The sequence below is a fragment of the Megalops cyprinoides genome, chromosome 11 (assembly GCF_013368585.1).
Source record: "Megalops cyprinoides isolate fMegCyp1 chromosome 11, fMegCyp1.pri, whole genome shotgun sequence".
In the NCBI taxonomy this organism is placed as follows: Eukaryota; Metazoa; Chordata; class Actinopteri; order Elopiformes; family Megalopidae; genus Megalops; species Megalops cyprinoides.
In genome coordinates, this window is record NC_050593.1 from 5,445,476 (window position 1) to 5,469,926 (window position 24,451).

At 45.9% G+C, this 24,451-nt stretch overlaps 1 protein-coding gene across 1 annotated transcript in view; it reads left to right on the top strand.

The window, feature by feature from the left end:
* dnah7 (dynein, axonemal, heavy chain 7) overlaps positions 1-24,451 on the top strand; it is an 86,708-nt gene that overhangs the window by 6,309 nt on the left and 55,948 nt on the right. The window contains exons 12-31 of the mRNA XM_036540748.1: positions 835-1,107; positions 2,307-2,434; positions 2,570-2,648; positions 3,066-3,290; positions 3,804-3,950; positions 4,380-5,068; positions 5,442-5,628; positions 9,402-9,595; positions 12,022-12,220; positions 12,819-12,959; positions 13,302-13,514; positions 13,793-13,902; positions 14,542-14,710; positions 15,575-15,677; positions 16,135-16,262; positions 17,030-17,242; positions 18,116-18,214; positions 18,444-18,692; positions 20,119-20,268; positions 21,483-21,665. Of these exons, the coding sequence (XP_036396641.1) occupies positions 835-1,107; positions 2,307-2,434; positions 2,570-2,648; positions 3,066-3,290; positions 3,804-3,950; positions 4,380-5,068; positions 5,442-5,628; positions 9,402-9,595; positions 12,022-12,220; positions 12,819-12,959; positions 13,302-13,514; positions 13,793-13,902; positions 14,542-14,710; positions 15,575-15,677; positions 16,135-16,262; positions 17,030-17,242; positions 18,116-18,214; positions 18,444-18,692; positions 20,119-20,268; positions 21,483-21,665 (3,879 nt within the window). The remainder of the gene's footprint in view (positions 1-834; positions 1,108-2,306; positions 2,435-2,569; positions 2,649-3,065; positions 3,291-3,803; positions 3,951-4,379; positions 5,069-5,441; positions 5,629-9,401; positions 9,596-12,021; positions 12,221-12,818; positions 12,960-13,301; positions 13,515-13,792; positions 13,903-14,541; positions 14,711-15,574; positions 15,678-16,134; positions 16,263-17,029; positions 17,243-18,115; positions 18,215-18,443; positions 18,693-20,118; positions 20,269-21,482; positions 21,666-24,451) is intronic.

Consider the following 24,451-nt stretch of genomic DNA (forward strand, 5'->3'; position numbering starts at 1 on the left):
AAGAAATCAAATAAAGTTTAAAAGGGCCATACATTATTTCATTATTATTTTACACCTGTCCAATATTCGTTCCCTACTGTATGAAACTGGAGACTGTCTTTTTTTTTAATCCATTTTTTGGCCCACAGACACAGTATGACTAAATGTAGTGTTTAATTTTGTATCAGTAAAGGCTATATAAATAAATAAACCCAAAAATGCATTGTAGAATCTAATTTTGGCGGTAGAAAGCAGAATGTGACAGCAGGATCCTGGAGTGCAGCGTGCCCACTCACAAAGCGCACAAAGATGCTGGGTTTATAGATGGGATCTGTGGCACTTATGCATGCATGAAACAATTAATTTCAAGCACCAGATGGCAATGCATTTTGCACAGACACTACTGTGTGGGTTGTTTGATTTGGAAATATCCATTGTATGGCAGTGTTTCCCTGAGGGGCACCTTGTGACCAGTGCACAGGTGTCATGTACACAGGTGTCATGAGATGCCAGTGTCCCACTGAAATATACTTTAGATGTGCTTGGCACACTTTTTTAAAGCCGTTGACTGCCTGTGCTGCTCAGCTTGAGGGCCTTTCTTAAGAGCTGCAACTTCAATTTTACCAGTTGCTCTTGTTTTAAGCAACACATGTTGTATATGATATGTTGGAAATGAATGGAGTGCATGCAGTTATTGAAGGAGACTAAAGACAATTCACTAACATTGAAGCTGTAGTCAGTGGAGGTCCTTTCCCTGTCTGCCTTTTACCTTTAACCTGTAATTCTGCACCTGTGATAAGGCACTCTGTTGATGAAATCATCACTCTAATCCCCCTGTCCCATCCTGTCCTCCAGCCAGGGAGCCAGACCCCGGGGGCCCTGAAGCCTATAGTGCTGCCAGAGATCCTGGAGGCGCGAGTGGCCGAGGTGCGGCAGATGATCCAGGCTGAGAGTGCCCTGCCCCTGCAGCATGTCCGCAACTACGACAAGTATGCGGCGCTGGTCACTCGGCAGGCGGACGAGGACGTGGAGCAGTTCCTGCGTGAGAAGCACCCCTTCCAGGAGACCATGATGGAGGTCACGCGCTACCAGCAGCTCTCCGACGAGATCCAGTACAACTGCGCCAAGGTGCGGCTCTGTGCTCAACTCCGCCACTGCTCTACAGCCAGGGATACTGCATATGTTGATCAGATGGTCAGCACTATGTACTTTGCATTGGAAGTTCTGTCTGTGCTGTTGTTGAAGCCATATGTTTTCTTGTTTGCTGGCTTGTTAGGGGAGGGCCGCAATCTAACACAGAGCATCCATAACTAGAACAGTAACACAGACAACACAGATGATGGAACCTTCATCTCTAACTGGATATCGACTAGTATGCATTGAATTATCTCTACATGATAACAGGTTAATTGTGTTTATGTCGGATGTGATGTAAAAGATTCATTCTGTTGCATTGCTTTCACAGAATCATCTTGAAATGTTGACGTGTTCAGCCAAATAATGGAACCTTTATAACATATTGTCATATTGGTAACCACAGGTGGCTGTAAAGCATTGTTTCCAGACCCTGCGGGAACTGGTGTATGCTGGGCTTCCTTTCAACCGAGAGCTTAATTAGATTTAAACACAGATTGGTATTCAATTTAATTAGGATTAAAAAGTTGTTCGGTTAGGTGTACTGGTTTCAACATCCAATTAAGATCAATTGGCAACAGCTTCCCATCTTTATTTTAGGGCCATGTTGGCCATAATATGTTGAATAAACTCTTTTAATTGTCTGTTTCGGCTCAAGCACATTTCCAACAGCACATTTCTCTTCAAGGATTTAAAGCAGGGGATGTCAAACCCAGATTAACATTCAATCAACAGCTCAATGAAATTAAATTACTAAGAATCATGCAAGGGATTTGTTTTAACCTCACTGGAGAGACTCATAACTGTAAATATTTACTTTACAATAACATTTTGGATCATGAGTTCTTCTGAAAGGGGAAGGCTAATCCTGCACAAATGGATTGTTCTCTTATGTGTTAGTTTTACTTCAGGGTATGTGTTAACATCTTGTTCGGAATGATACAGTCCCTATGTTGTGTATGTTTGATATTTACATGCTACTCTACATGGATCTCAGCACAGTGTTTGGCAGTGATGCTTGTTCATGTGTGGCTAGTGGTATCTTGTTTGTGCAGCTTTTCATGCCACTGTAGTAGATCCACTGTGTAAATCGCTCATTTGCTTAATGGTGATAATGCATCGTAGCACTGTGAGTCCCAGGCCAAGGCTAGGAGTCTCTGCAGCACAGAGGCTGACCTGTGGCCCATTTGCAGGTGGTGCGTCTGGGCATGTTCGAGGTGCACTGTGTTGAGCTGATCAACGCCCTGGTGAGGCGCGCTGAGGGAATCTGCCAAAAACTCGTGGCTCAGATGCTAGAGGACCACCAGGTCATCAACAAACAGTGAGTCCGACCCCCGCCAAAACACCCTGCACCACACTAGAGTCCCTCCTCTCTGTAGAGGGCTCCAGTGAAGGGGGATGGCTTGTTTTGTGTGAGAATTGAGCTGTGACATGAATGCGTGTCTTCCAACTGTAGGCTGTGTGTGGAGTTTGAGAACATTGCAGTGAAGGCTTTGAGCACCCCGCCGAACACTCAGGAGCTGATGGAGCTGAAGGTAACACTTGCTATGTGAAAACTCCTTTTCAAAAAACTCCTCCCCCAACTTTGCACACAAACATTTTAATTGGGTGTTGCTTCTTCTGTGATTCAATTACAGTTTCCCTAAAATCACTCCAAAAAGAAAAAAATGTAATTAGAAAAAAGTAGCAGTTTAAAGCTGTTAATTTAGCTGGAATTTTGCCATATTATTACCCCATATTATTTTTACTGTTCTGATCTTTTAAGATCAAGTAAGCGTACCCAAAACCTAAAAAAAAGTTATTATAACAGTTACAACAGTTTTATAGTACCATCCTATGAAAGGTAACATGGATTGATTGAATCCCAAACATACTTTTTAGGAATACATAATGCCATGGTTTTTAAAATGAGTGATGCTCTGATACACCCCCCGTCTTCCCCAACCCCCAAGGCGTATGTGGACCAGGTGGAGACCAAGGAGATGCCCCTTCTGGAGAAGACGCTGCTGGAGTCCAAGACGCGGCTGTGCTTCCTGGTGGACTACACCAGCCTCTCCCCCGAAGACATGCGCCTGAACCGGGACACCTTCCAGTGGCACGCGCGCATGCCGTCCATCTTCGCTGACCACCGCGAGATGGTCCAGGAGAAGACCGAGCAGTACCAGGAGGGTCTCAAGGTTTGGCCCTGCATTCTGTGTGAAAGAGAGAGGGAAATAGGGTGCAAACACTGAATAGCCGTTTACTGCTGATTTATTCACTGCTCATGCATTTCAAAGGCAGAAATGGATTTGTCTTGGAAATGAATTGTCCCCTTGTCTTTACCTTTTACCTAATTAGTATGAGCTAATTTAGGCCTTCTGGCTTCTATCAATCTCTCATGCACAAGAACAACAGATCTTAACTTATACATTTTCTTTATGTAGTCTGCATGTGCGGAACTCTAATGATAGTGTGATGCAGTCACAGTAATAGTGTTGCTGGACTAGTGAAAGCTAGTGGTGGAAAAGTGAGGTCCTTGTGAACACCATGATAGGTAGAATTGACCAAGTCAAACCAATCACAGTGTTTTTCTGCAGAGAGTAAAGTGTTTTGATTGGTCCAAAGTCAGTGATTGGCAGTATGTAGTATCTCCCCACCACATGGGTTCATGAAACCCCCAGCTGAGTGTTTCCTGCTGTGTCTCTCACCAGCTGAGGTGCGAGAGGTTTTTGGAGGAGCTGGAGGGCTACAGAAAACAGGTGGAGGAGTTTGTGACCTTCGGCGACCTGGCAGAGCTGAACAAGTACCTGAAGAAGGCTCAGGCCCTCAGCGCCAAGCTGGACACAGCCATGGAGAAGGTAGAGGAGAACGAGGCCTGCTGGCTATGCCTTTCGCACACGTCTGTGCATAAATCAGCTTCTTACCATGAAGGCATAAGTACATGAGTACTTAGAGTAAATATAAAATGAATACTTACATGTAGATCTGGAATAGATACACACATGCTAATGTGCAAAGATCCATGAATAGAATCTGTAATATAATGGTGGTCATGCTGTGAGTTGAAGTGAAACAAATATATGTCCTATCTGAGAGCTTGAATCTTTTTCTTGTGAGATTCAGGATTTCAGGATTACCCTAAAAAAATTACCATCAGACTTCTCATAAAATAATCTGGTTACCCATCACTCTAATCCTAAAGTGAATGGCTGTCATACACGCTCCAGTACAACTTTCAAACGTTGTGCTCCCAGTTGCACCACACTGATCCTTTGCCTCTCCAACAGATAGAGGGGTTCAACCAGGAGGAGGAGGCCTACGACTGGCCGGTCTCACAGTACCCGCAGCGGAAGGAGATCCAGGACCGGCTGATGCCCTACCTGCGCCTGTACGAGACGGCATCCGAGTTCCAGAGCCGCCACAGGGCGTGGCTGGAAGGGCCACTGACCTCGGTCAATCCGGACAAGGTGGAGACGGAAGTGGGCAACTACTGGCGTGCCCTCTACAAGCTGGAGAAGACCTTCCAGGACTCGCCACAGGCCCTGAACATTGCCACGGCCATGAAGGCAGAGGTGGAGGGCTTCAAGGAGCACATCCCCCTAGTCCAGGTGCTCTGCAACCCGGGCCTGCGTGACCGCCACTGGGATGCCATGACGGAGGTGGTGGGCTTCCCGCTGAAGCCCGAGGACGACCTGGCCTGTGTAGCTAACTTCCTGCCCCTGGGCCTGGAGGCCCACCTGAGCAGCTTCGAGGGCATCAGCGAGGCGGCCAGCAAGGAGTACTCGCTGGAGAAAGCCATGGAGAAGATGATGGTGGAGTGGAATGGCATGGAGTTTGGGCTGCTTCCCTATCGTGAGACGGGCACCTCCATCCTGTCCTCAGTGGAGGAGGTGCAGACGCTGCTAGATGACCACATTGTGAAGACCCAGACCATGCGCAGCTCGCCCTTCATCAAGCCCTTCGAGAATGAGATCCGGTTAGACACCTCAGACCCCCCCCCCCCCCCCCCCCAACAGGCACCACATATTCCAGATGTGGCTGTGAGCCTGCTGTTTAGTACACAGCAGGCTGCATGTGCCCCATGTATGTTTTTCTTTGTGTTTGTGTCAGTTTGTCTGTGGAACACTGACAAACACATTCACAGTGGCATTCATTCATTCACAATTTTATGCTTACTTGCATAGGGCATGCTCTGTGTGTGTGTGTGTGTGTGTGTGTGTGTGCGTGTGCGTGTTACTCAGTAGCTTACATACAGTCTGTTACATGTTGGCTGGCATACAAGGACAAAGACAAATGAGCAAAAAGAAGGCGACTGGCCAGTAATATGAGTGCATTGTTGCCCCCTGCAGGGAGTGGGAGGAAAAGCTGCTGCTTCTGCAGGAGATCCTGGACGAGTGGCTGAAGGTGCAGGCCACTTGGCTTTACCTGGAGCCCATCTTCAGCTCGCCTGACATCATGGCCCAGATGCCCGAGGAGGGGCGGCGCTTCACCACAGTCGACAAGAACTGGAGAGACACCATGAAGCAAGTCTCCCTGGTAAGCCCCGCCCCTGTGCTTATCAACCCCTCCCCCAATGCATATGCCACACCCACATCCACTACAAGGACCTCCAGTGTAAATCACCACAGATAGGCAAAACATGCTGTTGTGCAACGTGGCTTGCAAGGCCATTAAGACGTGCATACATATCGCAAGAATCAGAGGAAAGGTACAGAGTCACAGTAAATTGGTGTAAAGCATCAGTGTAGCATAGCGGTAAGAAGCACAGCTCATAACTGAAAGGTTGCTGGTTTGATTCCCTGTTGGGGCACTGCTGCAGTAACTTGGGCAAGGTACTTAACGATGAATAAGAGTCTGCTAGATGACAAAAAAATGAAAATTATGCAACGTAAAGCTGCAAAATGTCTTTAAATAACATTGATATGGTTTTATGTTCACATTATTTGTGCCTCATGATTACCCTTATGATCAAAATATGTATATCATACTCAAATAAATGTAGAGCCTATCCAAGGTCTATAGCAGCAGTGTTTCTGGCGGAGCAGGTAACCATTGTGTTGAGCACATCCCCGATCACCCGAGGGGGATTAAGACAGGCCAAAGACAAAGACAGGCCAAGACAGCCAGGAGTAAGGCTCTGCAGGTGATCACCAACAGGTTCAGCTACAGCAGAGTCGGTCCCCTGGTTTCATGTCGTCCTTGCCAGTGCTTGGTGGACAGGGGTGCGGCCCAGGCGCTCACACATTTGCTCTCCGTGGGTTGCGTCACACGTACCGCTGCGCCAAAAGGACAAAGGAGAGGAAGAGCAGGTCATTATCCAGGCCACCACGTGGCACCAGCGAGTGGTGCTGTCTAATCAGCGAGGATCCCAACCCCCCCCCCCCCCCCCCCCCCACTGTCGTTACTTTAAGGCAGAATTTTCTGCCGCTGTCCCCCCTCAGAGACATTCCAAAGGGTAATTGGCACCCTCAGCAGATCTGAAATGAAACACATCAATATCACCCACTGTTCTCCAAAAAAAACCCTGCCTGACAAGACCATCAAATAGAAATTATGGATTTTTGTCTGCGAGAAGGCGGTGATGTGGAATAGCAAGGAAATGAGGTCACAGGGACACACATATATACACACACGCACACAAAACTCCTCTGGCTCACTGTATGTGTGTTATCGTGTGTTTGTGAGTATACTAACACATAGCAAGGCATAGTAAGTATGGACTTAGATGAGACTGCTTTAAAAAGGAAGTGCCAGTCTTTCATGGATATTTGTGCTAAAAATGTTTAGATCTGAACTCACCCTCTTTCTATATATACAATATTTTTTTCTTTTCATTGTTGTACATAGCTGGTGTCTATGTTCTCACAGCAAACAGTAGTGCCTTGAAGTGACCTGTAATCTCATCCTGGATATATCTGTTTGCAACAAAGTCAGAGCACTGAAAAATATTTACAGCTAACCGAAAGAGCTGGATGCATGAAACTTTTAGGCAAATTTGAAGAATGATATTTGTCTGAAGAGTATGAAGCGTTTCCCTCAACATCAAAGGGAAAAACCCATAAGCGAAAGCTTCCTCAGAACCACAGGGTGGAGCTGTTTCTCCATGACACCTCCTGAAGTCGTGACCATTTGTGATCGTCCTCGCATCACAAGTCATTATTTACCCTCCAGTTTAACATGTCAATTAACTTCTCTTCTGGAAAAGAAGAAGATAAAACAGTTTTTTAATTGAAAAAAAACACGGTTCCATAGATTTGCTTTCGTTCGATTCTGCTTGGATTCCTTGAAACTAACAGGGGTTCTCTCTAACGAATATAAATGCAGGAATATCTCTCCTCAATTTATTGGTGGGCTTTTGCAGGGTGCTGAACTAACAGAAATCATTACTGAGCTGTCAGACATGCAGAGTAGAAAGCAGAGACAATCTGTCTGGTGGTGACAAGACACTTCCTCTCCCCAGGTAAAACATTTTGACCTGCGGTGATACCTGCTTTTAATTGTAGACGAAATATGACAGGGGGTTGGAGGCCCTGGGGGAGGAGGGGAGAGGATGAGGATATGATGGCCATTTCGGTGTGGGTCTTCAAATAGGTGTCGGGACAGGGGCCACATGGACACGCTGTCTTACGTAGATACAAGGGAGATGAATGAACAAAATGCTTCTCTGATCATATAAAGAGAACAATACTATCTCCCTGTTTCCTTTGCGCAAAGGCTTGCCTTAGCAGGACATACCATCATTCTTTGCCCTGCTCTGTAATATGCTAGCTAGATTCTTATAATATGCCCCATATCCTGATTATGCAAGGGAAGAAAAAGCTATGTAATTCTAATACGAATGTTGCAATGACCTTCATTTGTCTCAATGAAAGGGAACAGCATCATATTTCCTTCCAGTGCTGTCTTATGAACCAAAATGAACCAGCAGAAATATCATATCCTTCCATTTCCAATTTTGTCTGCCTTCATATTGGATTGTCAGTCAAACGAGGGAAAGATTTGATTTCCTCATTTACTCCAAGCGGTTTATTCACGCCATTCAAGGCAGGAGACTGTTATCAATACTTTCTAATAAAAAGAGATGTAATCTGAGAAATAAGATTCCCCGGACTTATTTTCGTCTCAGTCTTTAAATGAGTCATTTTTCGTGCTTTAAAAAGGGGATTTGAGAAAGGCTTAGCTGGTATGAAACGTTATTACTGCCTTTTGTTATTTGCCACTGGAATTTCAAAAAAAGTGTCTGACTAAGAAAGCAATCATTTAAGTTTGGTCTCCACTCAATCACTGGTCTCAAGCTGCCAAGGTAACAGAATAAGAGCTATCAGGAAGGGAGGGAGAAACAGTAATTAGTCAAAGAAAAGGGAGAAAAATGAAGTACAACTTTTAATTTACTGCCAATTCCATGATAAAGCACTGGAATCTTCCTCATGGCAGCGAGAGCAGTACAAAGAGCAATGAATGGCTGCTTACAAGCGAGCAAGGTTGCAGCATGTGTCAACTGTTACTGAACTTGTATCAACAGTAGCAACTACAGAGTAGCCATGTGAATTTAACCCAGTGTGTTAAGTGTATTTTAAACGGAGTGAAAGCTTTTTGGCAGTAGTGCATGTAACCAAGTTGGATGTTGTCCTGAAACCCAAAAGATGCCATTTCATGCTGAGGTGGGGCACTACTGCTTAACCCAAGCTGAGTTCAGAAACATCTAGTTGGATAATTGGATGATGCCTAAACTATGTAAGTCACTGTAGATAAGGAAGACTGGTGAGCAGATACCCAAAAAAATGTGACAGTTTTAATATGTGGCTGTGTGAGACACCCAGTTTTCTGACACCATCTTTGATCTCTTGGTTTAATGTTTACAGATGGCTGAGGATAGCTGTAATGACTCACTGCAAAGCCATGGCAGTGAGTGCAGTGAACACAATATTAAATGCAATTTCAGAACAGGCAGAAAGGGAATGAAGAACCCATTGTCTAAAGAATCCAGTTGTGATGTTGAAGGGTACATTTTTCACCATGAGGGATGGGTTTTTTTGCAAAAGGAGGCCCTTAGCTGTAAACATAACTTCATGCAAGTCTCTCAGTGGTTTGATTGCAGTCATCTTTCTCATTTGTTGCTCCTCGTACAGGGTTCATTTGTTCCAGCTGCTGTCTGTGAGACATGTCAGTGTGTCAGTGTGTTCTCTCTCATTGGTTTACGCTGACTGTTTAAAGCTCTAAAAGCACTTTGGGTGCTGTGCTGTCTGAGGCAGCGAGAGTGTTAGAGGTCATTTAGGCATGTTATGGCCATCTTTCTTGTTCTTCACCAGGACAAAAATGTACTGTCAGTGCTGGCCATTGACAAGATGCTGGAGAAGCTTAAGAAATCCAATGAGCTGCTGGAGCTGATCCTAAAAGGCCTGAATGAGTACCTGGAAAAGAAGCGCCTCTACTTCCCTCGCTTCTTCTTCCTGTCCAACGACGAGCTGCTGGAGATCCTCTCCGAGACCAAAGACCCTACCAGGTAGAGCTCTGTGCCTAACAGTCTGAGCCTCACCCCCACTAGGTACAGTCCCACCCCCCAATGTGTGAAGCTTTGCTGTTATTAGGTAAAGCCAGCACCACACTAGGTAAAGACCTACCTCCAAGAGCAATAGACCCAGCCCTACCAGGTGAAACTACACCCCCACCAGATGGATACCCATACGCCAGTTAGATAACTGTCTTCATGGTGTAGAGCCCACTGTCCCAACCCCAGCCACTCAGTAGGCTACTATTTAAGATTCTGCACACGGGGGACCATTTTGCTAGTGAATCTCTTGGCAGCAGACGAGAGCAGAGGAATCTCAACCCATGCCTCAAACCTGTACCGCAAAACACAGTGTTGTAACCTATGCTCATTTAACTCATTCGCTGCCTTTGATGACTATAGTCACCAGAATTCCGAACGCTCTAGACTATTCTGACATTTGGAATGTTGGTGACCATATATTTCTGGTCAGGCTAAGGATCAGCGTTCTAGAACACTCATTCAGTGCATGAGTCTTTGCTCAGTCAGCAAAGTGCACATCTAGCCATTATGTTTTTCAACCTCCTTGAATTACCTGTGTTAGAGTTTCTCCAGCTTATTCTATTATAGTAGCATGCCTCAGGAGTCTACTCTGAGGATCCTATGTGAGGCACGGCTGATCAGAAGCAAAATGCTTCACCTGGCTGCTCCTGTGAATGACAGCCACTGAAATGGATTGTAGATGTACCCCTTATACTTGTTAGCGCAGCTTTAGTAAGCGATGAGATACAAAAGTGGCTTACTCAACCCTGCAGCCTGTGTGAATCAAATGTCCACTGTGAAGGACAGCTTGAAAACACAGTGGGAGATCCTGGCTTTGCATGCATTTCAGAATAATCATGAAATACCAGCTCCCTGTTCAAATAAACAGTGGACCACATGCAGATAATCCACCCCTGCTTTATGAAATAGTACCTGGAAACCTCTTGCAGTTCATAATAGGATTTTCCTTCTTGCATAGTAGCGTCTCTCAAGGTGCATGATGGACAACCGGCGGTATTGAAGGCAGCGGCTAGCATCGGTCACGCGTGGGCAAACAGGCATAACAACACTACAGAGCCTTGTGAAGCATTCACAGCATTCACACACTGTGTAACCAAATAAATGCAACAGAATCAGAGCTTTCCACCAGATAACTGATGCTCCGTCTCTTTTAAAAAAAAACGCAAAGGGGCGCACTTTGCAACCAAGCAGCCGCCCACTGTCCGGGGAGGAGTACACATGGGAATGTTGTTTCTTTTTTTTCCTTCATAGATCGTGCCACCTTTTAATATCCTCTGCGTTACAAAGGCGGGGGGAGACGAATGGAAAAAAGCAATTTAACTGAGTCCGGGCTTAGAAAACTAATTTCAAACCTTGAAAGTCCTGTACTTACTGTGGGAATTTAATTATAAAGGCTCTTTTCCTCAGCAGCTGCTGTGTTCTGAGTGAAGACACCGTGCCCTACTTAAGGCACTGCTGGTCCCTCACCGGTCTGCCGCTGATAAGCAAGCCTTGTCTTATTCCACCCTAAGGTATTTGTTTAATAATGCCTTTTCAGACAAAGGAGGTTTCCACTCTGTGCTTTCTCTCTCCACGAAGAATTACATCAGCACCTGCGGCTGCCGGTGCCCCTTTAAAAAGGAAGAATGGGTTTAAAGTGCGCTGCTAATTCATCCAGCTAAGCACGTTGCTCTGAGGCTGGGCGAGCATGAGGGCTTATGGGCCGTGGAGGGAGAGGGGGGTGGCCTGCACAAGAAGTCCAGCAGGAAGTCTCGACCCTTCGTTAAAGTTTCTTTGCCCGATGAAGCCAAACCCTGCGCATGTACTCCTGTCAAGAGGGGCCCCGTCCTTTGCACCAAACATCCCAACTCTATAATAGCCCCTGCCCTATTGTCCCATTATAATGTAATCCCTCACAATGTGCCTGATGAGGGCTGCAGACCCCTTTTGCCTACTGAGTGTTCCATTCCCCTGCCTACGTACTATCAGTGTCATTCACGCACTTTATTGCATGTGGCCTACTGCATGTGTGACGCTCTGTTGCAAAGGGAGGCGTATTAGCAATGCAGTTCTATTTTTGACTGGGGAATGTCAAACCACCCGCTGGTAATTTGTACGCTTTCTCAACTGTTGAGTATGCTCTCTAAGGCACACAAAGAGCTTCAAAGAGAGATTCTTGGATTTTTTTCAGAATGTCATCTTTTATAAATGGATAGAATGCGATTGTATGATTGCCTTCTTTTCTGAACTGTTGCCAGAATTTGAAGGAGAATGAATGGAGCGCTCTGCATTCACTCTGCCCAAGGAGCCAATTGAGCTTGTGCCATCACATACATATTTGAATTGGAGTGCTAAAACATGACTCCTGGTTACCTTCTCCCTCTCCCGTCTTTGTGAAGGGTGCAGCCCCACCTGAAGAAGTGCTTCGAGGGCATTGCCAGTGTCCAGTTCACAGACGTGCTGGACATCACCCACATGAAGAGCAGCGAGGGTGAGGTGGTAGAGCTGGAGGACATCATCTCTACTTCCAAGGCCCGCGGCCAGGTGGAGAAATGGCTGCTGGAGCTGGAATCTGGCATGTTGAAGTCCCTGCATAAGGTACAGAGTCAACCAGTATGCATAAGAATCAGTTCTATCACAGCAAGAATGTCAGCTTGTTAACTGCATCACAATGGTACTGATTATCAGTCAACTACATCACAGTGATACTGACTGCCAGTCACCTCCCTCACAGTGGCACTGACTACCAGTCACCTCCGCCACAGCTGTACTGACTACTGGTCAATTACATCACAGTGGTACCAGTCAGTGCCATCACAGTACCAGTCAGTGCCATCACAGCAGTCATCACAACCTGTCAATTCATTCAATTCCACCACAGGTTTATTTACAACCATTCAGCTTCATCACAGGTGTACTGACAAACATCTTTGTCAAACTGTTACCAATAGTTATCAACTCCATCAGGATGGTGCTGAGAATGATTAACTCAATCATAAGTGTGCTGATTGTTAGCTCCAATACAGATGAACACACAACAGTCAACCTTATCACAACCAGTCTTGTTTATCATAGTGGTACTGACAAATGTGAACATTTGGCTGTGACATTTGGCTTTTTGGGTATTGTTGAGCTCTGAGGTTGGAGTTGATATTGGGAAGAACATTTGGGATGTGACATGACTTGTGCCCATCAGGTGATTGGAGAGGCGATCCAGGCCTACCCCAAGGACCTGCGGATCAACTGGGTGCGGGCATGGCCAGGGCAGACAGTGCTGTGCGTCTCGCAGGTATACTGGACCAAGGACATCCATGAGGCCATCTCCAAGGGCCAGAAGGTAAGGCAGAGACTCCACAGGGGCCCAGCTGTCTGTTCTGTTCAGTCAACTCAATGAATTAAATTCACTGACACATTTAGAATTGGGATTCTCAGCTGCCCACTCAAAAAATATTCCAGTGCAGTTGTTAGAAACAGAGAATCTGTGCTACTTCTGCTCGCATGATTAAAAACATGGTGATAAAAGTTGCTTGTGAAGTGAAAACTGAGTATCAGCATATCTTCAGGTCATTCTTTGCATGTTCTTAGGAGTACATGCGTGCATGTGTGTGTTTGTGTGTGCGCATGTGTGTATGTGTGCGTGTGTGTGTGCATGTGTGTGTGTCTGTGTGTGTTTCCCCAGGCTTTAGACGCATACCTTGAACAGAACAACACTCAGATTGATGACATTGTGACACTGGTGCGAGGCAAGCTGTCCAAGCAGAACCGTGTCACTCTCGGTGCCCTTGTGGTGCTGGACGTGCACGCCCGCGACGTGCTGGCCTCGCTCGTCAAGAAGGGCATCAGCGACGAGAATGACTTTGACTGGCTCAGCCAACTGCGCTACTATTGGCTGGTGAGTGTGACCATGTCATTGCCAGTGATAAGTGATAGTCAAAACCATACAACTGGACACTCCCCAGTCTAAGTCTTTTTTGCTTCATTTTTTTCAATACATTGAAACTTCCAGAAACCACCTTGTATTATCTTGAGAGATTCCCATGTCCAGTCTTTGGGTCTAGTTCTAAGTTTGGTGTATAGGCTGATGTATATGTTTGAAGTCTGAGGACAGCTAGCTTAGGCCTTCATGTTGCTCTGAGGCCTTTGGCAATGTCTGTCTCTCTCTCCGATCAGGAGGACCAGCTCCAGACCAAGATGATTAATGCGGGCCTGGCTTATGGCTACGAATACCTGGGCAACACCCCTCGTCTTGTCATCACCCCGCTCACCGACCGCTGCTATAGGTCAGGATCCCCTCTCTCCTCTCTGCTCCATTGGCTGGGTGGTTCCCATGGGAGCAAAAAGCATATATTCACAATGTAAAAATGTGGCAGAAACATTTGTAACATCAACTGCAACTTTAATAACATATATTGCAGAGGAAACTTGGAAAACCTTTGATTGAGCTTGTTACCACAACAGTATGCTGCAGTCTGTTTGTGTTCTGAGACGTCACAGGAAAACCAGCACAGCCCTATATAGCAAAGCAGGCTTTAAATATAGAGACAGAACCATTAATGTCAAAACAGCATCTCCTAGCAGCACACCCGCAATCAATCAGTAAGCTATTAAGCAATTAGGAGGGCAGTAACCCTCCACAAACAGTGGCTACAACAGTATAGTAACACATATAAGGTAGCATCTTCAGCAAATTTTCAGCAGAGCTTTGCCATTAAAATAGACACTCAATCAATCAAGCAAAATTAATTTTGTTTGCCGACATTTACAATCAGGATGTCACAGAACACACTGAAGTCCCTAACTGACATTAATGTTTCTCATGCTGTGAGATTGTCTTTTGTTGATGTTGCCAGTGCATATCTGGTTCACGTATGTGTCACGGTTCACGGTGTCTGATGCTCCCATTCCCTCCCCTACCTCAGGACCCTGTTCGGGGCCCTGCATCTGCATCTCGGAGGGGCCCCTGAGGGGCCTGCGGGAACGGGGAAGACTGAAACCACCAAGGACCTGGCCAAGGCGGTCGCCAAGCAGTGTGTCGTCTTCAACTGCTCCGACGGCCTGGACTACATCGCACTCGGCAAGTTCTTCAAGGTGAGCCACACTATTTGTCTCCTCAGTAGCATCTACCTGTTCACTCACAAGAGCCATGTGAAAAAAATAAAAGAAAGGTTTGAGATTACTGTGAGCTAACACAGCTTTGTGTCTCTGTAACTTTATTACTCTGCCTGGCCTTACATACAGATCAAAATGGAACTGAGGGATCGCTACCCTTGCAACAATGGGCAATCAGGCGGTTTGGAGTAACTGGGCACCCTGCCTGCTAAATCAGAGTCTGTTTGCAGGGAAACATGGGGCAGCGGGGCGGACGCTTTGTAGCAATCTGTGATTGTGCCACATCAGTGGGGCGGGGCACACAGCTCTCAGATGGCACAGTGAGGACCCTCATTAATACCACTCAGACAGCTTTACCTGACTATTGTACCCCAGTGTAATTATCCAGTCTGAGCTGAAACCTATTTTGAGCGCACAAATAAAAAAAGAAAAAACTACAGGTGTTTGCAAAGATTTCAGAAAGAGTAAATTGTCCGGAAAGGCAGAGGATAAAGAATGACAATTGAATGCAAACTTTTCTCAGTTCAGCTCTTTAGCTCTTTTGAACTGTTATTAAAAATTAAACTGTGGGATTGCTCTTGGTCTGATATAGGTTGCACGCATCGCAGGAAAAGACAAGACAACTGGCCTGGCAAATACCATTTCTGTGTTTTATTCTGAAATACCTCAAAATAAATGTTCCAATTGCTTATTCCATGCTTAACGATAACAGTAATACTTTCATGTGTTTCCAGTCATGGTCGGTGATGATATAGATTCTGATGGATCAGGTTGAATAAGATTACTTTGAGCAGCTGTGGCGGAGTGTTCAAATGTGGACTGATCTGTCCCTTCCCCCCCCAGGGGCTGCTGTCATGTGGTGCATGGGCCTGCTTCGATGAGTTCAACCGGATTGACCTGGAGGTGCTGTCCGTGGTGGCGCAGCAGATTTTGACCATACAGAGAGGTGAGTATTATGGAGTGCCACTAAAATCGTGAGTGGCAGGTACAAGCAGGAATCTGGATGGAGGCCTGGCTTTAATAATTAACCATGGAACGCTGTTTTGTAGTTGCTTTTTTTTCTTCGCAATGCCTGTATAGTTGCATGTAATCAGGTATTGATTACTTAACTGCAGCCAGTATCTGTACTGGTAGTTAAATAATTTGCAATACAAGACCTGTAGTTGTTTATTTACAAGTACCTGAAAAAGCAAGAGTATCTCAGCTTTCAGAGAGAGGACTTGGCTTGGAACGTTGTTCTTGTCCAATGCCTTTGAGGTCCAGAGCAGAAAGAAGGGATCAGGTAGAGGGTATTGATTTTCAGACACAACCGGAGTGGCTGACCTATAGCAATGTAGTGTGTTCAGCAACATCTCGACAAACTGTTGGCCGGGCCTGTTGATGTTGAATCTGGTGTCCTGCAGGAATCGCTGCCAACTCTGAGATTCTGCTGTTCGAGGGCACCGAGCTGAGGCTGGACCCCACCTGTGCCGTGTTCATCACCATGAACCCAGGCTACGCCGGCCGCTCCGAGCTGCCCGACAACCTGAAGGTACAGAACCGGGCCCCACACACAGTCCAGACTGGGCTTTATGGGGCCCAGCCTCATTTTGTAGTAATAATTATAATGCTAATGAATTACATTACATAGTTCTTATATAGCTCAGTTACAGTAAACTAATCTCAGCCACCCCTAATTTGTAGTACCCATCTGGATAATGCATGGAGGCGATTTTGTGTCAGAACGCTCACCACACACCAGCATTGCATTTGGTAGTGCCATGAATGATCCCTTGTCTCTTTTCAATGCCTTGGTAGTTGTGGTCTTGTGTCCACTTAATTTCATTATAAGTATAAAAGAACAAGAGCCGCAGTAATTGAGATGAAAACATTTGTCTGACAGAGTATTGCATTGACAGAGATCATCGGAGTCATGTAACCAGGTGGTTGCAGGCAATTGTGAATATACAGTTGTTAACTGTCATGTGACCAGTTCACATTCAAGTGTACAGTGGATGATGTTAGTGGTGGGGTCGGCCATGTGCCCAAGCTGTCTCATGTTATTCAGTTAGTCAGGCCATCACAGGTTTTCAAGGTATTGGTGGGGGGTGGGTTAGTTATATGACCAGGTCTTCACAGGTTTTGAAGGGATTAGTGGAGGATGGGCTAGGCATGTGACCAGATCTTTGCAGGTTTTGAAGGTGTTGGAGGGGCACGGGTTAGTCGTGTGACCAGATCCTCACAGGTGGGTGTTGACTGAGGGCAGGTAACGTGACAGGGCACTGACAGCCATGTGACGCACACTGCCCCGCCCCGTAGGCCCTGTTCCGGACTGTGGCCATGATGGTGCCAGACTATGCCATGATTGCCGAGATCGTGCTGTACTCCTGTGGCTTTGTGACGGCACGGCCGCTGTCGGTGAAGATAGTGGCCACATACCGGCTGTGCTCCGAGCAGCTGTCCTCCCAGCATCACTATGACTACGGCATGAGGGCCGTCAAGTCTGTCCTTACCGCCGCCGGAAACCTAAAGGTATCTCCTGGCCCCCACGCCCTCTCCACATCACAAACCATAACGTTTCACTTATATCCTTACCTCATCTAGTAACCTAAATTTACTGCCCCTTCCCTATACACCCTTCAGATACAAGTTTGAAGTGCTCCCCAGTATACCAGCATTTACAGTACATTTACATTTCAAATTCAGGTTCAGTTTTGTAATCACAGTAATTACGTGCATAAATTGAAGTCACATGAGGACCATTGTGCAACTATGAAAATAGCAGGATCGCACAGTAAAGAATACACAAGTGAGGATTTAAACCATACAAAGTTGTTGTCTTTGCTCATCGCCACCTGAATCAGCTGCAAGCTTGTTTCCCCCTGCATTCTGGGTAGATGTCTGTCATAAATAACAACAACTGCGGGAGTGCGGTATGCAGCCTGCGCAGAGGAGACGCTTCATCACAATATTTACAGTTCTGTGAAACTCTTGGAGTGTCAGCGTGCCGGGGCCACAGTGGCAGAGCAGCTCAGCTCGAAGTTGTCTGTCACCGAGTCTAATTAATACACCTCTCAGGAAAAATCATCACAGATACAGACCTCGCCATTCCCCTCACCTCAAAAGGGAGGCCAGATGCACGAGTATATTCATATGCGACGAGTATATTCATATGACACATCAAAAAGTCTCTGTTTTTCCTGTGCTGTGAGTTCCACCTTTGAAATTGCTTTGTGGGAAGGGGAGACACTGATTTGGCCCCAGGGCTAAAGCTGAAAATGCCGTTGATTTTTTTTGCATTTGAAAATAGGCTGTGTCAGCGCAAAAGTTGAAAGTCGGTCTTTCCCGGTAAGGATGAGATTCGTCTCTCAGGGCAAGCCTTTCATAACATGTTTTTTCCTGTAGTTGAAGTTTCCTGATGAAAATGAAGATGTCTTGTTGCTGAGGTCTATAATTGATGTCAATCTGCCCAAATTCCTGGCTCACGATCTGCCACTGTTTGAGGTGAGGATGTTTGTGCGTGCTTGCATGTTTGTGTGTGAGTGTGTGTGTGTAAGTCTCTGTGTCTTTACTCTCAACGTGTGAGTGCGTGTGTGCGTACTTCTGTATCTCCACCCTTTGTGTGTGTGTGTGTGTGTGTGTGTGTGTGTGTGTGTGTGCGCATGCGCGTGTTTATCCTTGTTTCTGCATCTGCACCCTTCGTGTGTGTGCATGTGTGTGCATGTGTTTGCAGGGCATTACATCTGACCTGTTCCCTGGCGTGACACTGCCGAAGCCTGATTACCGAATCCTACTGGATGCCATCAGAGAAAACGCGGCAAAGATGAACCTGCAGGTGACCGACTTCTTTGCAGAGAAGATCCTGCAGATCTTTGAGATGATGATTGTGCGCCATGGCTTCATGCTGGTGGGGGAGCCCTTTGGGGGGAAGACCTGCGCCTACCGAGTGCTGGCGGCTGCCATGAACGACATCTGCGATCAGGTACCACCGTCTCTGCACGAGCTACCACACCACACCTCACCTTCCCCAGTGGCACCGCCATCTCTACACGAGCTACCACACCTCACCTTCCCCAATGACACCACCATCTTTAGTGGGAGCTGCCTCACCTCACCTTCGCCAGTGGCACTGGTTGAATCGGCTCATTTAGTCAACTGAACACCAAAGTTTACATTTACATCTACATTTATTCATTTAGCAGACACTTTTATCCAAAGCGACATACAAAAGTGCATATAGTGGGCAAACAGGCACAAGGGCAAGATGTGTACAGGTCATACAATGCAGATAGTGCTGATGCTGAGCACAAGGTCAGTGTAGCAAGACAGAACTAATGTGATCTAAGGTTACATATACCAAATACAGTCACTGGGACAATAAAGTGCCGCTATACTACCTAGGCCAAAAATGTGCTACAAATACAATGCAAGAGATAGTGCTGCAAGTACGAGCCAAGAATTTTAGATTAGCAAGGTCAAAATGGCAAGGGTGTCAGTCTCAGTGTCAGTTTAGAACATGACTTCCTTTAAACTGGCCTATTGTCTAAAATGCTCAAAACTTTCATAGTCTTATGCAGCATCTTCCTTTTAAATGAAGGGGACCTGTTTACAGGACTTCATTTTTCATATTAAGTCACTGTTAGACACAGGGTTTTACAGTGATTAATGTGGTCAGTGTGTAACCAGGATTGGAGTAAAGCAGGTAAGCTGCCATGTGCAGGGGCTGCAACCCAAATGCTCTATGATCCTCCAGTGCAGATCCCAGAGCTGAAGTCACCACACAGCACGCTCTTTTCTTATGGAGCGTAGGATGGCAGGGGACTGCCGGCAGCTCTGTGGGCTTGCTCCGCCCGCCGAGGCACAGGATTGATGGTGTTTACACGCCCTGATGGGCAGCGATTCTGAGTGGCAGGCGTCGCAGAGCAAGACGGAGGCAGCCTCCACGGCCCGCCATCCCAACTGACAGAGGGGAGCGGCCGTTGCATCCATCATAGTCCCAGCAAAATGCCATCCTGTCCATCACCGCAAGGACCCCGCGTGGTTCTCATCTCATCCAGACACCTACATCCTTGCCGCGAAAGGCCCTGCTTCCTTAAGCACCGCCTGACAGCTCCTTTCTCAGGCATGGCGGGCGCACTAGGCCCTTTCCCTTTTGTTTGGTGAAACACTTGGTCACCATGAGAGGAATCACCAAAGCTTTTCTCGGAGCACCTCTCCTCTCACTGAAGAGAGCCATGAGGAAATATTTGGAGAGCATGTGCTAAGCAAATGCATATCAGCTGCGGCATTGTCTGTGTACTGCATATGATGGCTCTGTCATGTGGATATTAATGCACTGTATTTATCTGCTGTGGTTGCGGTTCATTCAATAGGGGGGTCAACATTTGCTCTCTGTGCCATCTTTGCAGGGTTTGATGGATGAGAACAGGGTCCAGATCACGGTCATCAACCCCAAGTCGATTACCATGGGTCAGCTGTACGGACAGTTTGACCCGGTCTCCCACGAGTGGTCGGACGGAATCCTAGCGGTCAGCTACAGGGCTTTCGCCACGTCTCAAGTAAGCCAGCCCCTGCAAGACTGTCGTTAGAGTGGCCAGTGTAAGTCCTTAAGCCGCACCTAAATGAGAGACTGCACTGTCACTGTTCTGTCAGTACACAAACTGAAAAGCAGTTATTTGGTGGTGTTAAGGGTCCTTGTAAATTACGTGCTCTCACAAATTAAACTGGTATACTCACCCCAACAATAAGAGCAGTGCTGGCTGTCAGCGATTGAAATTGGGACTCCTCTTCTTTTAAAATGTGGGACATGGGAGATTGATCTCTCCTTTACGTGACAGCAGCTGGAATGAAATTTCTCACTGAAGACTTCTTGTATTTGTGCTCAGAATCTTTTATACAGAAAATGAGTTGGATTCCCAGATAAGAAATAGAGATGTATGCGTTTCACTTGAAATGAAACCTCATACCAAAGTTTAATATTAAGGTTAGATTGGGAACTTTTATATGAGCAATAAACTGTATTAACTCTGAATAATGGTTGCTTTCATCATTTTACTTTTCCTAACTATAGTCATTGTTATGTACCTCCATAATTATATTTCATTTGTGCAGGGACTGGTTTATTGTGGCCCCCAGTTATTAAAGCAATTTAAGTTATGTATCAGCGCAGTTCAGATAAATGTTTTCTTATAATATTATACAGTGATATCGTTGTGTTCTTATTTTTTTCCATTTTTTCCATTTTTCAACTGAGTTTTTACAGGAGGATTTTAGATAAGGTTAAGTTCAAGTTAAGTTCAAGAGTAGATCAGCTGTGGCCTTTGGAGTCCAATATGGGATTTAAACCCACCCTAGTCACCTAATCACAAGGTCATTGCCCTAACCTGTGTCTGTAGTAGGCCTTATTCTTAAAGATTAATGTCCTTCTGAGTTCAAACTCTTTTTTTAACTGGAGAAACTAGGTCAGCACTTAATAATAAACTTTGATGGTTATTTCAGTAGCTGTGTTAAACTTATAAAGATCTTGTGTGATCTTTTGCAACTTTAAATGAACAGCTACATAGCACAAAATGTATCATGATATTAATATTTTAGTAATAATTCTGGCATCTTGGATTTGGACAGGTGGGTAAAAAACCTGTTTATTCAAATATGTCTGTAAGTGTTATTGAAAAGTTAAAGCAAGGTTAAATGTCAGCCTGTGATAAAGTAGCCCAAGGGTGGTGTGATACAGTAGCTAATGGTGTGATCCCTCCTTGTGGCCTCTCCGTAGAGTCCGGACAGGAAGTGGTTGATCTTCGATGGGCCTGTGGATGCGGTGTGGATCGAGAACATGAACACAGTGCTGGATGACAATAAGAAGCTCTGTCTGATGAGTGGGGAGATCATTCAGATGTCCCCACAGATGAGTCTTATCTTCGAGCCCATGGACCTGGAGGTGGCTTCGCCTGCCACGGTGAAGCACCAAGGGGATTCTGGGACTTTTATTTTTTTGGGGTCAGGGTGAAGTTCTTCAGGGAGTGTCGTCTGAAAAACACCCCATTAGTTCAACCTTTTCGTGCTCAGCACTGTGTTGTTTACATAAACCTGTAACTGGTGTTTCCAACATTCCAGGCCATTCCATTCTAAAACTTCCTGGGAAGTAAAAGCTACATGATACAGTAGGGTAATATTTAGTACTAATTATTTAATTTAATTATCATCAATAATGATTCAATAATGACTCAGTATATTTCTAAATTAGAGTGAAAGCATATGTTTTAAGTGTGATGTCACAGCAGAAAGCAGGTGTACATCTCACACAAGCTGCAGGGATAAACCGTGTTACTCTGATTCACTAAGCATGGCTCCTGGCATACTCCACAACAGAGAGTCATTCACAGCATTATCACAGTGTGAGAGCATGGGCCAGCGAATCCATTAAAAGTATCAGAGCGTGTGGATCTGTAGCAGACGTTGGCGTGTGCGCAGTAATATGGTTTGTCCTGTGTAACCCTGCCTTTTTAACAGCTGACAGTGAAGCCTCAATGGCTGACACTGAGCTTTTGCAGGCAGGAGTGCAACAACTGGAGCAGAGGAGTGATTTTCCAACTTGCTAATGAAGACCCCCCCCCTCCCTTTGCTAACCTTACTTGAACAGCTTGGGGTCAGCCTCCGGGCCCGGGCTGGAGCTCAGAGAGTTGTGGTTACAGGCTTGGTTCCCCTGCTCCTCTCAGACTGGGAATATGAAAAGGGCGGTGGCCCTTCTGGTCACCGCCGCAGTGTAATTACTACGCAGAAGCCTCTGCGAGTCTCGCTCTCCTTTCTGTCACCTTCCTGCTCCACGCATCTGATACGTTCTGTTTCCGTCCCACCCCTGCTGCCTTTGTATGTGCGGAGTGGGGCGGGGCGGCGGCGAGGGCCCCTCTCCGGAGCGTTGCGGCTCCTGCAGGAGGATTAGCGAGCGGGGGAGAACCTGGGCTCTGCCAAAACAAATCCCCCTCGCCCCGCGGGGCCGCCGCACCTGCTCGATTAATCCTCCTCCTCCGTGCCTCCCTCTGCTCTGGAATAGGAGCGCGAGAAGCACGCTGCGCAAGTGTTTAAAGGAGAAGCAGGCTGCGGTGCTGCCTCTCACTGCGGCGGCTTAAATTTCATGTTCATTATCACTGCAATGTCATTCACATCTGATATGTACTGATATGTATCCAACATATGCTATCTTCAGACTTTGATATGTACAGTGCTGGCCAAAAGTATTGGCACCCCTGCAATTCTGTCAGATAATGCTCAATTTCTCCCAGAAAATGATTGCAATTACAAATGTTTTGGTAGTAATATCTTCATTTATTTTGCTTGCAATGAAAAAACACAAAAGACAATGAAAAAAAAATTAAATCAATTATCATTTTACACAAAACTCCAAAAATGGACCGGACAAAAGTATTGGCACCCTCAGCCTAATACTTGGTAGCACAACCTTTGGACAAAATAACTGCGAACAACCGCTTCCGGTATCCATCAATGAGTTTCTTACAATGCTCTGCTGGAATTTTAGACCATTCTTCTTTGGCAAACTGCTCCAGCTCCCTGAGATTTGAAGGGTGCCTTCTCCAAACTGCCATTTTCAGATCTCTCCACAAGTGTTCTATGGGATTCAGGTCTGGACTCATTGCTGGTCACTTTAGAAGTCTCCAGTGCTTTCCCTCAAACCATTTTCTAGTGCTTTTTGAAGTGTGCTTTGGGTCATTGTCCTGCTGGAAGACCCATGACCTCTGAGGGAGACCCAGCTTTCTCACACTGGGCCCTACATTACGCTGCAAAATTTGTTGGTAGTCTTCAGACTTCATAATGCCATGCACACGGTCAAGCAGTCCAGTGCCAGAGGCAGCAAAGCAACCCCAAAACATCAGGGAACCTCCGCCATGTTTGACTGTGGGGACCGTGTTCTTTTCTTTGAAGGCCTCGTTTTTTTTCCTGTAAACTCTATGTTGATGCCTTTTCCCAAAAAGCTCTACTTTTGTCTCATCTGACCAGAGAACATTCTTCCAAAATGTTTTTGGCTTTCTCAGGTAAGTTTTAGCAAACTCCAGCCTGGCTTTTTTATGTCTCTGGGTCAGAAGTGGAGTCTTCCTGGGTATCCTACCATAGAGTCCCTTTTCATTCAGACACCGACGGATAGTACGGGTTGACACTGTTGTACCCTCGGACTGCAGGACAGCTTGAACTTGTCTGGATGTTAGTCGAGGTTCTTTATCCACCATCCGCACAATCTTTCGTTGAAATCTCTCGTCAATTTCTTTTCCGTCCACATCTAGGGAGGTTAGCCACAGTGCCATGGGCTTTAAACCTATTGATGACACTGCGCACGGTAGACACAGGAACATTCAGGTCTTTGGAGATGGACTTGTAGCCTTGAGATTGCCCATGCTTCCTCACAATTTTGCTTCTCAAGTCCTCAGACAGTTCTTTGGTCTTCTTTCTTTTCTCCATACTCAATGTGGTACACACAAGGACACAGGACAGAGGTTGAGTCAACTTTAATCCATTTTAACTGGCTGCAAGTGTGATTTAGTGATTGCCACCACCTGTTATGTGTCACAGGTAAGTAACAGGTGCTGTTAATTACACAAATTAGAGAAGCATCACATGATTTTTCAAAGGGTGCCAATAGCAGTAGGAGTTTTGTGTAAATTGATACTTGATTTGACTTTTTTTTCTTTCTCTTTTGTGTTTTTTTATTGCAAGCAAAATAAATGAAGATAT